The sequence below is a fragment of the Diprion similis genome, chromosome 6, assembly GCF_021155765.1.
Source record: "Diprion similis isolate iyDipSimi1 chromosome 6, iyDipSimi1.1, whole genome shotgun sequence".
NCBI lineage: Eukaryota > Metazoa > Arthropoda > Insecta > Hymenoptera > Diprionidae > Diprion > Diprion similis.
This window is the reverse complement of record NC_060110.1, coordinates 6,623,052-6,639,835: the sequence shown is the minus strand read 5'-3', so window position 1 is coordinate 6,639,835 and position 16,784 is coordinate 6,623,052. Positions and strand designations below refer to the sequence as shown.

General features: G+C 36.8%; 1 protein-coding gene across 1 annotated transcript in view; it reads right to left on the bottom strand.

Moving 5' to 3' along the window:
* The window catches only part of LOC124406479, a 49,021-nt gene that overhangs the window by 10,375 nt on the left and 21,862 nt on the right, over window positions 1-16,784 (bottom strand). Inside the window, exon 3 of the mRNA XM_046881905.1 lies at window positions 3,549-3,797. Within this exon, the coding sequence (XP_046737861.1) occupies window positions 3,549-3,797 (249 nt within the window). The remainder of the gene's footprint in view (window positions 1-3,548; window positions 3,798-16,784) is intronic.

Here is a 16,784-nt window from a genome sequence, read left to right as displayed (position 1 = left end):
TTTCACTGTTCTTATTTTCTTTTCATTCCTGGGATGGCCATCGCTCGCTGGCAGCTCGAGGTCTGACTCCGGGTGCCCGGAGGAAAATAACATGTTTCCATTCTACCTCCGCTATCTTTCTCCCGTTTCCTACCGTTTCCACCCCTCCGTTTTACCTATTCGCAGTTCCTCCTCGTCCGCTTCGGCGAGCTGCTGCGGATGCGAGATTATCATCCAGCAAAGCTACGCGCTGCAATGGGCGACAGATTTTTCCACGATGGGGGAAATCCGCCCGCCGCGCCCGGGCTGCAGGCTGAAAAGCCGGATGACATCCGGCGGGATTATTACTCGCCCATCTACCTACGCAAAAATCTAACTGCAGACTTCTCCATTCGTTCCACGTCGTTACAAGAAGCTCGTCGGCGAAGAATCGATGCTTCTTTATCAATTTTTTAAAAGATAACTTTAAATTTGTATAACTTTATTCATAGAATTATTATATTCGTAAGCTACGAAGATCTCTTTAAACAGACAACAATTGTTGAAGCATAGATATCAATGAAAATTTTTGTAAAATGTAATTTAATATACTCTTTTGATTTCGCTCTAAGCTAGCTCATTTTATTTAAGAAACTCTTTTTTATAACTTCGCTGAAAAACTTTTCATATCATGTTGGCATTGGTAAATATTTAATTTTACAACATAGCCCCGGTTATTCATTATTATCAAGAATACAGTCGTGGGAAATATTCGCTGCAGTGATTTGCTAAGGGGATTGTCGTACAAGCAAGGCGTGCTTTGTGAATTCAATTTTTTTTCTTTGAGTTTCAAAATTTGAGCAAGGATCTCATTTAAAAAGTCACGAAGGAATGTAGTATTTTATTGCTACGTATATACGTTTCTCATGCCAGTCGTTTGAAAATTTGGAAAAATCAATCTGTCTATGTCTGAAGCCATGAATAGTAAAGTCTGTGGCATTGCAATCGGTAAAAAGATATATTGGAAGGAAATTAGCATTTGATATCAGAAAAGCATGTTGGGTGAGGGTAAGAGTATAAAAGGATTAAGAAAAAGCAAGGTAAAAATTTTTGAAAAAGCGAAAATGCGTTTGAAGAAAATTTTAAACGCAGTAAAGTGAATGTAATGTAAAACCGACCCAAAATGTAGAATTGTCAGGATGAATGACAATGTGCTAAGCAAAAATATAGAATCTTCAGAATTTTACGATTTTGTATTTTGATTTTATATACTTTAATTTTCAGCGTTTTGACTTTAAAATTTCTGTAAAATACATCGTAGTAATTTTTGAAAATTCGATATAGTAATTCTTAAATTTCATATTCTTCAACATTTTCACCGTCAACCCACATGGTCTACTACATAAAAACGATGATTCAATCTTGAAAAATAGTACAGTCCGAATAACAAAGATCAAGTGGGTGGAAATAGAATCTGATTAATTAAAACTGGTAATACCTGTAAGAGTTGAAGTGTAGAATTTCGGCTGTATGTACATGTGAACATAATTAACGGTGGTTATTATCCGATTTATTAGCAACCTACGACCTATAATAACAGACTGCTGCATAACGCCAGGAGTTCGTTCAAGCAGAAAAACGTTGAGAATTTTTTACCCCGTTTTAACTTCACCCTTCTCTCGTTGGTTCTCCTTCTCGCGCCAATTTTCGCCGAATCACGTATTTCGCAAAACCGGATATTACGTGACAGCGGTAATTAAAGTGAAAACCGTGCGGTGCAATGCGCACGAAACAAGAGCAATCAGAATTACAGGGGGGGGGGGGGGGGGGGGGGGCAGAGCTCGCTCTACCCTTTTCGAAGCCCACGATGGTAGGTGGTGGCAACGCAGCCACCAACCACCAACCGCCACGTCAACGAGGGGCAATCATTCCGAAACTTTCCCGATTTTCCCCGCCAAACCCTTAGTTTTTCGAAGCAGAGTTACTGAATCATCGGAAGTCCAGTACCGACTCGACTCAAATTCCGTCTCTTAACCCTTTCAATTTTTCGCCAATCGTTCGTATATCCTCTAAGGTCGTGAAGTACTGCAACCCTTACCGACCGAGGAAACTCACCCTTTCTTTCCTATATTAAATAAATGAACGTACGAAAAGGGTTCAAATTTTGACGAAGCTTCGATCTTTTGTAACAAAAGATGTATTTTTTTTTTTTTTTTTTTTTTTTTTTTTTTGAGATGTGATACCACACTTCCTGCATTTTCAGGGGCAAAAAAGTGCAGAGGTGAGATAATTTGCGGAATTCCGGAAAGGTTATCTTTCCATTTTTTTATCGACCTTTACATCTTGCACGCGGTTCTCAGCACTTTTCAACCACTTTGTGTCTCTTCTCGTGTTATCCGCTCTCACTAAAGTGACTGTAACCGACAATCAGTCAATTTTAATGATATTTACTTAAAATTTCACTACATATTTTTGAAAATATGTAATTCAAAGAAATACAAAAGAAAAAAAGGAGAGTTTTTAAATTTCAAATTTTCACAGCATCTTTTTCCCTTAACTCCAGCGTTGAAAAAAGGTTTCCAAGTAAACGTATACCGATTAAAAAAAAAGAAAAAAATATGAACCTTTGAAATAAAATTCCGGAATAAAACGAGTGTTTCACAATCTGTGTGTTTTTAGGAGCGGAAAATTTTACAGCGTTTTTAACAGTGATTTGGGTATGACAGAGAAGTGCTGCGGAATGCGGGCGTGTAATAACTTCGTTATTACGAAAACCCAATCATAAATGTTACGGTTAAAATACAAGTGTAAAACACAACGTCGGGGGCGATTCGAGACCCCCACCCCACCCCCAACACCCATATTCGCCATTTCACCCCGTGTCGCCAACTTTTTACCCCCTCAGGAATACGCGTCAGCTTTACGGGGTGATATTTTGTGATTGGACGTTAGTTATAGATCTCTGGCGAAATCAGCGTTAAAAATGAAAATTCGATGTATATTTAATACTTGTGCAGTCAGAAATTTTGACACCTCATAAATTGTACGAGATAAGAGTGTTTGTTGTATAACCATCGAGTGATTGAAATAATATGGATGATTCCTGTGTCTGCATTGAACCGTTCAAGATTACAGCAACCTTTTATATTTTTTTGCTCGAACAAGATCTAAATTTTAGTTATTGCTGGACTCAAAATTACCCCGAAGTATAGGATTTTCGATTCCAATCTCAGAGATGCCTCAGTTTCATCGCGAGATTTTTCATAAATTTAAAACAATGCATTAAACATCCTCATAGGATTTTTAAAATTATTCAAAAAACGTTGAAAATAAAGCAAACATTTTCAGGACTACGGATAACCCGAAAATTCAAATTCTAATCGTGAAAGAAATTATCAATAAATTGTAAATTGCTATAGACTAGACTAGACGCTGTAATTTCCGTCACTTGAAAGACGTTGAATTATTCATCTTATTTACCGCATGTAAAAGAAAATGCAGCAAATACATCTTTTAACACTTAAATTAATAAATGAATGGTAATTTTTTTCTGGGGTTCATATTGCAGGCAAAATAAAATGAATTCTTACCGTTGGCGAGTTTTGCAGCTAAATTGAGTTTGCACTCGTGCTTCGTCCTGTAGGTATAAGGTTCCGGTTCACCTGGACACCAGGGAACGGATGGACCGCAGATGCACTTCCCGCTACCCACGTCGCTTCCACCTGCGTTGTGAGTCCCGCTGTTTTCTCTTCGGGTCAGCCCTTCACCGACGAGATTACACCCCGGTCTTGACATTTCTGGACCGTGAGGACAATGCCGCCGCCAACGACCCGGAATTTCTGCAATGGAAATGAAAAACGATCAATAACCACTAGGGAAACCTCGTTTTCAAGGCTCGCAGACGCACGGAATTATACTCGGCTTATTTCTGTTCCATTCACGATAATTACTGCAGTCGGCAGTTCCATTCTATTTCTCTAAATTGAGAAGTCTTCCGAAATTTCATACAAGACTTTTCAATCTTGTAGGATTTCTTTCAAAAATTTAACTCAGGAGGTAAAAATAATTGGCTTATACAATCTTGTAAAATTTATGACATCGAATGTGTCGATATCGTTCGTAAAACAACTCGAATGGTCATTGAAATCAGTTCAATTTGTGGGGAAATATTTTCACAATCTTCCAAGTTCTTCTGTAATAGTGCATCGCTCTTTCGTAGAGGAATTCAAGAAAGTTATTCATTTTCCGAATATGATTGTAAGAGCATTTTTTACTCACGAAATTATTTTAATTCCTAATTTTAGTTCAGCAGCCTCGATATTGCATAAAAACAATCTCAAGATGGCTCATTTTACTCCTCATTCTTTCCGGCATGGCAGAAAACATCTTAACTATACAATTTTTGGCCCCTGAAATGCGGTAAATGTGGAATTAGTAACACGTATCAAAAAACCATACATTTTTCCATAATTCCGGTATGAAAAAGCGATGCACCGTCGAAATTTCAACCCTTTCCGTTCGCTTGTTTATTTATAACAGGAAGAAAAAGGGTTTGAGTTTTCTCAGTCGGTAAAGGAAGGACTACTACTACACGACCTTAATATCAGAGTTTGAAATTTTTAGAGCTGTATCAGAAAATTTATAAAATTCACCACAGTCTCAAACCCATAAAAAACTTGTACAATTTTGCGAAAAACTATCTCCAAAACAATTAAAAACCTCCTTAAAATCGCATAAATAAAATACAATAAGTGTGTAAAAGAAAAATTGTGTTTGAAGAAAAATATGAAAAAAAGCACGACGGCTGCAATTTGGAAGTAAATGAATTCCACCATAGGCCAGAAACGTTGTAACTCAATGGCGGACAAGCAGTCAGCCATAATACGAATGTCCGTTATACGTATTGCGAGTGGCTTACACTGTAGGCATATACTATATACAATATCCTCGGTAGTAGAAACTTGTTACAGTTAATTGGAAGGACATGCGGAACCGGCGACAATGTTCATGGATATCTATGCCTGGGCCATAGAACACGGCCAGATTGGCAACTCTGTCCTCGCATAACGAGTCCATTGCAAATTAACACGCAGCTCTGCCGCTGTTCGCGGGAACACACGGAGAGCTATCGGCTTGTTCCGGAAGCTCTTCCTCCCGGTTACACTGCATATATCTGTAATGCGTGTTCTCTGTACTCCAGGCAAGCACTCGGGCACAGAGCTGCGCGGATTTACCTACATCGACATCGACAGCACATGGTCTACGAATTCAAATTGGTCATCAGTTCGAAATTGCCGTATTTACAATGGACGCCCTATAACGACGACCGAATACGCCGATCCTCCGCAATCACCGCAATGTTTCACTTCCGGTTCTGCACTCGCCATTAGAGTCGAGCCTCCTGTTATTTTTCGCACCCTACTACACCATTTTTTACTCTTCATCGAGTATTACAGTACCAATGAAGACCTTTGTTATCGTTATTGTTGTTTTATTTTTTTAACGAGGTTATTAATCTCCGACAGATTTGTCAATATCACATCTTTAGAACATTGAATTTTTTGAAAAAAATTGAAATATACTTATTAAATACTTTTCGATCGTTTATGTGGAATGTCAAACGGGGTGTCTAGCTGTCAGGGAAATCTGTAAAGCCGGGACTTGTCAGGTAATTTGCAATAAGTCTGGAAAAACCAGGAAATTTCAGAGAAATCGGGCATTTATCTTGGAATTTTCGTATTTTGTACGATTCTTCGAAGTATAAAAAATTATTCTTTGCGAAACAGTTGACGGGGTTAGTATGAAAAGGGTATAAGTAACGAAAAATATGATTTTTCGAGAAATTTAAAGAATTGATAAATTGATGTTGAACACGTGTAAAATTTGTGAAAATTTGGAAAAATTGTAAAAAATAGTTAATATTATGCTCTCAGATTGATGATTCTACTTTCGCGTTTCAAAAGAATGGTAAACTCAAAATAAATCGTAAGTGGGTCTCCATCTCTCTTAAAAAGTTTTACACATTTCCTTAATCTTGTCATTATTTCTTCGACATTAATGACATCCTCATCTCAGATAAGCTAATTTTTCTGCGATGGAATAAATCTAGAATTGGCAATTCTTTTTCGGTTTTTGCAAACCCTGAGAGGGATGATCGGAAGGGATGGGATGGGGATATGTGCCTGCGCAATTATCCCCGATTGTATAATACGATGTTCACTGTTATATGGTGAAGGTTTATTGTTAGTTTGTATTTATTCAAGTCAAGAGGAGCCTCGAATCGGAAACTCCATTAACGCAATTTACCCCCAACTCCCGAATATTCGCGGTTCCGTTGTTGGCTCAGATCCGATCAACGAGCCGCGGAAAGAGCAGCGCTGCTTTTACTCCCTTCGAATTTAGGTTACGAAGCGTAAACTTGGCGAAAGAATAAAAGGAGAGAAATAAAAGCAGAAAGTATTCACTGATGAAATGAATTGATACAGTGTCTGCAGTAGAGAATTAATATGAATCAGGCTCGGTTTCTCAAGATATTTGTTGAAATCAGTCTGCGAGTAAAGAAGAACTCGAAGCTCGTGTATTACAGACAGAAAACCCCGGTTGCTAATTATTTATAATTAATTGCATTATTGCATTATTTTTTAGATGCCAAGATGGAAGCATCGAATTGTTCCAGTTTGTGTTGAATGATAATTATTTTCGTGTTTGATTAAACTTTGAGAGTACACGTTACTTGGGATGAAATTTTTCCCTTAATTTGTCAATAAAAAAAAAAAAAAAAAAAAAATAATGCGTGCAAAATTATCGAATCACAACGATATGATGAAAAATCTAATTAAGTTTTACCGAGAAATACATTGACAGCATCAGAAATGGATTTTTAGTAGCCTTTACGGAGTTCATGTAACTACAAACTTAATAATCTTTTACACAGGGTATGGAAAAATTAGATGAATATTATGATTTTGATACAGGACAGAAAAACGGAACGATAACGAAATCATTGACAGTTAAACTGTCTTCATTTAAATTAATGGTTACAATAATTGGTTTTCCACGCGCTGAGGAAAGATTCTTTTAATGAAAATTAAACTTGATTATCGTCATCAATTTCACTGTTCAAGTTTACATTGCACCATATTTTTGATTCCTCAGAAGAAGAAAATATGGTATCAGTGTCCACAAAAAAAAAAAAAAAAAATAACAAATAAACAATAACAATTAGTAAAACGCACCAAATCTCATGGTTACAGTTAAAAAACTAATTCTTATTCTATAACCAGAGCTATATTTTTCGCTTATGGTAAAAGAAGACAATACTTTTAAGACCATAGAGTAACCACAATTAGAAAAATTTATCCCCATAGTAGAGGAATGCAATTGCTTCTCAGAACCCCTTTCCCCTTAAGAATCCAGCTCTACGCACAGCCTTACGAGGGAGGCAAGTTGGCGTTTTTCTCGAGGCGTGAAAAAGGTCGTCGGAAAAGTTTTTAGAAGAAAGGCAAGTGTGTAAAGGTATAGGCACCTAGAACGGATAGTACAAGTGTAAGTAAAAGGAAGTAGCAGGTGCACAGGGGTGCATGCATGTACGTATATGTATGTATGTATACGCATGCGTTAAGGTATACTGGAAGCATTACAACAGTTTCCCTGGAACTTTTCCGAAGTAGGTAGGAATGACAAAGTTTCCCGGCTGTGTGCTTTACAGGTATATGTATATGGCAGAGCGATAAATGGATTGAATCGTAAAAGTGACTGGATAGGAATTCACCCGTCCCGTTGTCGCCCTTCTCGTCTCTGTTCGAATCCGGCTAGACTTACGTGGCTAGAATGCCACTGAATTTCTCGCAGATTTCCCCTCGCCCCTCGCCCCTTTCGGTACAAGTGCAGGAATATCGCCTTGCCGTTATGCCCGCAGTGGCTCTGTGCAACAAAACGGTGCGGCGTGTGGCAACTGCAAGCGGCAACTCCCGTGATGAACGACTCCGGCACGACGTCGACGGATAAATAAAATACAATCCCACCACGTTTACTTTCCCAAAGGATTCCTCTATACTATACCTACAGGTATACCTTAAGCTGGACGGTGCAATTCGAAAGATTTGTTACCCGACTTTTGATAGACTGGTCTGAAATCGAAATGGATTTTTATCTTTTACAGAAAGTTTGCACAGAGAACCGTGAGTGCAGGTTTCAATACTTGGTTTCAAACGATTATTTTTTCATGTCTGTTGCAGACGTGAATTTTTTAAGGAAAAATTAAAAGTTTGTACGAAAAAAAAAAATGTTACCAAAATCCTTTGCCTTTTTGAAAGCCTTGGTGTAGGTATTTATTCGTTTGAATAACACAGGATTTTTGGGCCTTCCGGTTCGTTGTTTTCTCTTATCGACACGCTGGGTAAAAAAAGTTTCAAACTTGGTACATTCGTTTACGAATTCGATACAGAATTAAGAGATTTGAGGAAACAAGTTGACATTGAAGCTTCACAACTTTACTACTTGAATAACGTATGATTTTTGGTACTCTACGATTAATTCTATTTTCTCGTAGAACCCGACGAAATTTTACCCAGTAATTATTAATAGTCATTAAAAATTTACTGAGATTTTGATTTTTCAACGCGACACGTGAAAAAGAAAGAAATATTAACATGTTAAAGGCCGCTCTAATGTCACATACCACCATATTTCACTCGAAACCCTAATCGTGAAGAATAGTTTTCACACTTCTTCTACCCTAACTGTCATCATTAAGGTATTCTTGATTCGGCCCAGCTCCTAAAAAAAAACCCAATTTTTTTTCAAATTTTAGAATAAGACGATCTTCTACTAAATTTTAGAGTGTAATTAATTTTCACTTGAAAGGTAGGTCGAAATTAGATTCCTCATAAAAAATATTACTTCCCCTGACCCCAGTCGGTGCTTTCACTGTACATATGTGATATATGTATAGATTAGAAATGAGAAAAATTTGACGATCGCTTGCCTGAACAGCTGACATAAATAATGTGTAAAAATTTACAAGGTATCTTCTGCACGGTCTTATAGAACCTTGTCGATTGTATGAAGAGAAAGGAAAACAAAGAGGAAAAAGAAAAATAACTTAGCCGCGAAAAAAACTTCCTCAGAAGAGATGTAACCTACAACACCTCAGGTTGTCAATTAAAGTCACGTTTCTGCTCTGAAGATGGTCGACCTTTCTTTGACCAAAAAGTCAGCTAAGACTAATAAATTATACATGAGGATCGTTTATACCCACGTGTCTTAATACTTCAATTATTCGTAAAAGTGGTCCACTCGATGGATCAAGTCACATCTGTGTAAGCGGAAGCGGTAAATAAATTTGATAAAATATTTGAATAAGCAAAGAAATAAGGGGGAAAGCTGAAGAAGGGAGGCAAAAGAGATTCATCGAGTAAATATCACATAAATAATCGACTTCAGACATACCTATCCGGAGTAGAGGCTCATACCGGGAGTTTACTGTGAAACTCGGTGCTCAGCACCAGCGAAAAGGCAACCAAAATTACTTTTGAAATTTGCATTGCAATTTTTTTGCAAAGTATGTTCGAAAAAAAAAAAAAAAAAAAAAAAAAAACTGTCGCACCGAAGAAAGTGATCGTTCGTGTCAAGCTGATATTTTTTTGCTGATAGCGGAAAGAATAGGGGATGGTTTGGCAAAGTGGGCCCCTTGAAAAAAAAAAAAATAAAAAAATAATGCCTGAAATCAGAATAAAATTTTTAGTTTTCATATAAAAAATCGCGCGCCAAATCCGAGAGGTCAAGGGTCGGACGCAGGTCGAATTGGAAAGGACTGCCCCATATATATATATACCTGTTGACACGTTGAGTTTCGTATAAAACTTCCGGTATACAAATGATCAAGGGCCGTGTGTGGGCGTCGCACCAACGTCTACGCGTTTCTAAATCGAAACGGAACTCGCAGCCGGAAACGGATTTATTGAAGTGATGCTATATACATACCCAGGGACGAATCAAATATTTGAACTATTGTATGTGGATGCTGCGCATACAGTCCTGTCCATGTACATGGGGGTGTGCTGCAGCACACGACGGGGTTTGTGCAGAGAACGCGGACGGAACTGACGTGTAATTTATTGCCGACGAGTTAATTACGCGGACTAATTAGTGCGCCGTATACATCTATGTGATACCATTGGCGAGGCAAGTACCCACCCACCCACCCATCTTATACGTACATTTAGTGTAATTAGGGGTATTAGAACTCGATTAAAAGTGCAGACGCGCGATGAAGATTTATTAATATTTCATTTACTATCTTTTTTGCAGATATAATTTTCCCTCTTGTTATTCTCTCACTTTTGGCTTCACGAGGTAAAGTGATTCTGCGGGGATGGGAGTGCGGATGGAACCACTCTTTCGCGAGGGCATTTCATCTGTCAAAATTTTTACATAAATAATCTTACAACGATGCATTATCTAGATAACAATAATCGTCATTTTTTCTATGGAAGTGAATATCGCGTAAAGAAATTATTCATCGATCAGGAAGGAGAAAAATCAAGTTCGAAAATGCACCTGATAGATGTATTTTAAATCTGCAAGGCACGTCCGTGAGACGACGACGACGAGACATCGCATCGGCACAAGCCGAACGTTTTCAGCGCAGAAGACGCCCGGAAATCAGAGGTGAAATTCTTGCGGACAACTTGTTTGCGGTTCGAGACCGGCATACAAATTACTTCCTGAAATCGAATGAGCCTGCACTGACTGCCGGGTGAGACCAATATGGCGTAATAAATTCAACGGCGGTATTTGGCTCACCTTTATTATCAATTCTTTTCAAGTTTGAATTTGATTTTTAACCGGCAATTGCCCGACGTAACTAGTGGAAGAATATTTTCTGTAAGCGAGTCTGAGAATGTTAATCTTGTGATTATAAATCGAGTGTAGGATTGAGTAGAAATAAAGCGAAAAGAATAAAGGAAGATTGAATAATTCTTCGACTCAGAACCTGATCGAATGATGGATTCTTTTTAGTACTAATCCGATTTGCAAATCTCGTTCAATTTAAAAAATTTGATTAATCTAGAGAGAAAATTAGTTTTTGATGCAAAATTTGTGTACAATTTTGTCGTTAAGAATGCTAAATTCGAATAATGCAATCAAGTAAAATTTCCGAAAAGTTTTATCACGAAACTTAAAAAAAGGCAGTTGATTTTGTTGCCCTTTAATTTTTGCTTATTTATTTCTTTCGATTTTGAGACACTTTTACTAAGTTTCATAAAAGACGATAAAATAAATTCCTCGGCTCGATTCGTGGTACAGTTTTACACAGATTTCAAGTCCATGGGAGTAATATTATACGCATAAAGAAACGATTTTTTAATTTGGTACGAGAGTTAGATTATTATATAAGATTAAGGTATGAACGACGTTCCGACGGTGGTTCAAAACTTTTTCGGCCATGAATTATGATAATATAAGTTCGTTACTTAATCTGCACTGGCAAGTAATAAGAGTCTGTAATTTTATAACTTGGTCAATTAATCATATTCCGTTCAGTTATTATAAGCTCTGATTCTTAGATTATAATTAATAGCCTAATTACAATTTATTAACAAGAGAAGTTCCCGATTTTTTCCTCGTTTGTATTCCTCGTGTGATCTTTGAAATTCTTCTAACTATTATAATCTTTGTAATTCATTTGAAAATCTTTTATATTATTCACGTCATTTTTTTGCAATCTCTTGTAATCTGTGTAATCTTGCTATAATCTTTGTATATATTTTTCAATTCCTGAAATCTGCATAATCGATTTGTTATCTTCTAAATCAATATGAATGTCAGTTATTTTTACACAGTGATTAACCCACTGCTAAGTCCTAATCAGAGACGACTTGTAATGGCAAAAAATGAATAAATTGCAGAATTATAGTGTACAAGCAAAAATTGAATCACCCTTTTCTGCTAACTTTCTAAATTCTTCGACCCGGCGTCTCAAAAATTCCCGACATTTAGAAATCAGCTCAGCCCCAGAAAATATCTTCGGCATCCGCGGCCTTCGTCGTCCATGATTCGATGGGTCGGAGGCTCGGTTTGTATACCAGCAAAATATCGCTTAAAAGATTTTACGCTCATAGAGTTTGTCCCGATATTGAAGCGCCTCGCAGGAATTTTTAACGACGATCCATACCGGCTTTCCAATATACGGAGCCTGCAGCCATTTTCCACAGTACAGCCCGTTTATATAACGCCGTTACACTCAACCACCGACGCGACGTGCCCATCGATCGACTTTACAGGGATGCGAAATCAATTCTCCACGACTACCACGCCGATATATACTGTCCAGTATGAATAACCGATGCGACAATTCATAATTTGATTGTCAAATGAAGGGAAACATATCTGATAAGACTTGCAACAGGCCGATAAAAATAATCGTTTCTCTTCCCTCTCAACATTCTTCCCGACTTTCAACGTGACTGTTGTCTTGATTTATCATAAATTTCAGTATATTTTTGCAGGACCAATGTGTCCTTGAAACGTGTATTAAACGTGAGTCTGAAAAGTCTGATTTTTTCGACTTTCATTACAATCATGATGGCAACGGTTTTATTTTTTACACTATTACGATTTCTGTAGCTGTAAATTTAGAATTTAAATCTCCAAATTTTTTCTCTCTTCCCATTATTTAATTTACCTATTTTCCATTAGCTAATCTCTAAAAATTATTTACGAGAAGTTTGGATATACATATGTACTATATATTCTTCATTTGCGACACCTCTATCCACTCAAAATTCGCATAGATATATATGATGAATAAATATCAGAGGAAAATTTGCGAGACAAGATGAAAAGGCGGGCCTAGGTTATGCATAAGGAATTGATTTCGAGAGAAAGAGAAAGAGAGAGAGAGAGAGAGAGAGAGATAGAGAGAGAGGGAGAGATTGTGTAAGGAACCGTCGTGAGTCAAACAAATTGATGCCTGCTAGCAGGCAGTCGAGAATACCGGAATTGAATCTCATCTGAAGCCTTGAGTCTCGACTAATGCTGTTGCGAAGGAAAACGGAAGACGGTGCGAAGGTAATGGGGAGTAGCGCGGGATGGTTGGGGGGATGGTTGGGGGATGGTTGGGGGGTTCCCACTCAACGTTGCCTCTCTAAAGCCGTGGCTATTTATGTCTGTCGGTGGCAATTCAATTTTCCCAAAATTTAAATGCAAATTCATCCTTCTGCAGCCCCCTCCCACCACCCACCCTTCACCCCTCACCCCTCAATTCCACCCTCACGCCAGTTCTTTTCGGTGTTCTACATTTTATTTTATCTGATTTTTTTTTTGTTTTTTGTTTTTTTTTTCAAATACTTTGTACAGTTGATTGCGTGTTTTCTTTCTTTCTTGTGCAAATGTGCAGTGGTATGTTTTTTTTTTTTTTTTTTTTTTTCCTGACGGATCACATACGATTTTATTTTTTCAACTCTTTCAGGGGATAAAAGATTTGCGAATATAATTCCGCAGGTTTTCTTAGCGTATCTCAAATATTAGGAAAGATAATTATTTTTCAGAAAATATTGAAAACTTTACGTTTTTAGGTAGCGAAGTTTCTACTGGTGTGTTGATATTTACGTGAACAGTAGTATTTAACTTACATTTTGACATCATTGTATTCGGTATGTTCCTGAATATTGGTACTGTAAAAATAAAAAATCAAGCTTTCTTTGACAAGCTTTGCCTAGCAATTTTCGGTGAACGTACTTATACATTATAAACATACGTTTGTAACATTATAAATACATATACGTACATGTATATATTTATTTTACATGTTTACTATTTACGTAAAGAAAAGCAGTTTACTTTTTAACAAATCGTGATTTCATCGATTTATTTATAATTATCGATTTTTGATAAAACATTACACGAATGAACAAATTTCAGCAAATTCTATGCTAAATTACAGACATCCCAATTTTCCGCAGAAAATAGTATCTTCATTAGCTTGGAAGTTATGCATTATTTACTAGGATTGAGACTTGATTTATTAATATAGATTTTCCAGTATGTTGTGAAAAATGAGAAAAGAATTACAGGAAATCCGAAAAAAAAAATTGCCAAGATTATGAAAACCTATGAAAGGCATTTCGTTCATTTCTTCGAATCGTTGTAATTACATCTAGAATTTTCTGGAATTTATGACAGACCTTTCAAAGCTTTTGAAAAAATCTAGAATAATTGATCGACGGTGAGTTGTAAGTTTAGTTAATAAATCCATAACTTCCGAGCCAATCATTATACAACTGTCTGAAAATTTTCAGATTTTTTCGTCATTTTGCATAGCAGTTTCTATAATTTCTTCAGATTTCGAAAGGCTTAACAGCTTATTCTAAATTTGAAACGATGAACTGTATTACAAATAAAAAAAATTGCGCTATTTTATCTCAGACTATTACCATATACTCAAGTTACAACCAAATTATAAATTGCAACTGTCTGACGTTTGTTCTCTTTAAGCCTCAGTTTTTTGAAAACTTGTTACTTTTCTTATTCTTTTTTATCATTTATTTCTTTTCTTTTTGTTCTCTATCTACTGTTCTGCTTTTTTCTCCTTCTTCTTTTCTTCTTCTGACTTGGCGTGCCTTCTTTTTCTACCTACAGATCAGTTGGGTTGAGTAAAGCAAAGCTAAGTTGAGCTCAGCACCGGGAGGTCAGGTTGACAAGGGGGTGACGCAAGCTACGCATCTCTTCCCATAGAGATTAAACCATGTCATATTCCAAGCCCAGTATATATCTGCTCGAGCAGCTGCTCCCTTCTTTCTCGTTCTCTTTGACTCTATCTCTTACCATTTTTACCCTTACAAATATCAATATGCCACACAGTATAACCATAAAACTGACATTTCTATTTTCATGCATTGTTAATCTTTGAATACTGCTCGCCGTAATTAAGTTTGTTTTTAGACAAAATATTGAATTACCACTCAGTGTGAAACACGTAAAATTTCTTTTCGCTCTTTCTGGTTAATTCTATAATTATATTACTAATCTTAATTGTCAGAAGGATTGAAAAATATTAGCTAATTTCGGAGTGATCGTTTAAAAAAAGGAATCGCTGAATAAAGGGAATTGAAAGGAGTAACGAAGAACGATAAAACAAGTTAAAAATCAAAATTGTAATTATAAAGGGACGCAGTTGGTGTAGAATTTTTTTAATTAAATTTCATAACAGCGGCTTGACGCGCAACCCGGCATCTTATCTCTTCTTCAATACATGCTTTCACCTCACACGCCGCTGCCGGTGCAGGAGAAGTAATTTACAATTCCCAGCTCGTGAGTTTTGCGTTCGTTTTTTTCATCCTCCTTTTTTACGCTCCACGTTTTTGTATCTCATTTTGTCTGTATACCTACCTGGTCTTGTACCGGTAAGATTGCCACGTTGAAAATATTTCGTGGTGAAAAGTGTAACAGGTATAGGTATACTCTATGTGTATTTCGACTTTTTGTCTCCTTTTCTGCGCAAGCCAGGATCGAGAAGTTCGCGTATTTAAGAAGCGTGGTTTATACCACTTGGAGGAGCAAATATATTAATCATGCTGAAACCTGCTTTAGGCGATTTAAACAAACGCGAGCCCTAAGCTGGCTGGGTAAAATAAATTTCCTATCTCTTTTCTAACGGTTAATTTAAATTCTTTACTTTTTCATTCTTCCTTTTATTATACAGATAGGACAAATTTGCTTTCCAAATTTCTTCTTTTCATTTCGTTTTCAACAATTAACAGTAATAAAATTGATATTACGCTGGAAAAATTATACTTTCAGAATTATCATCGGTATAGTATTGAAGCATGAGATCTAAAAATCGAAATTGAAAACAAATCGTAGAGAAATTAATTTCAGCTTTGTTTAAAAAATTATTCAATTTCTCGCGAGTCAGCTGCGGATGTCAAATAATTAGCACACGCTCCATATACGTAAAAGTGCGATGCAATGCTTTGTCTGATCGTTGAAATTGGTTCGCGAATGAAGAGAATGATTTTACAGGTAAATACGTGTTGGTATAATGAAGTGGCTGACTGAGTGCGATTCATGTTACGTACAAAAGCGTAAATGCACGCAAGCGGTGGAAAATCGACAAGCGCATCGCGACTAGCGCAAGTCGATATACTGCTGCATAGGTGAATTCGCGTTGCACACGAAGTAGATAGCTAAAATATACAGGAAGAGAGCAATGCATCCGGATACATATGTCACGTGTGTCTCGTATATCTATAAAATATTACTGCAATATTTTCTCTCAACTCGCGTGTATCGATTTTCCATTATAGCATCGCTCAGCTTTTCTCTCAAAGGAAATGAAATATGTATCTATACATATAAATACTATGCATAGATGACGTGCATCGTACTCACAGAGACACAGTAATGTACGTATTGTTTGAGTCATAAACGTACACTTCAGTTTCCTTCTTCCTCAACAATTATTTGCAACGTGTCATCGTAATCCGATTCTGTGATACTGCGATTGCGTAATTCGATGATACTTATCATTTGCACCGAAGAATTGTTACTTTTTTTACATAGTGAAATCACGAAGTTCAAGGGTAAATCGTCTGAATTATGAGTTTGAAGCAGAAAAATTGTTCGAAAAATTTCTAGCGCTTTTATTTGCACCGGTGACAGTGAGATCGTACGCTGGGAAAAAAATTCTTCCGGACTTGTTTGAAACAAAAAGATTATATTCGAATATGGACAATTGAATAATTTACTTTGCGTGAGTAAGAAAATTTTATCTCATTCTGTCTAAATTTATTTCAAGCGAAGAAATTTTTACAACATTAAAA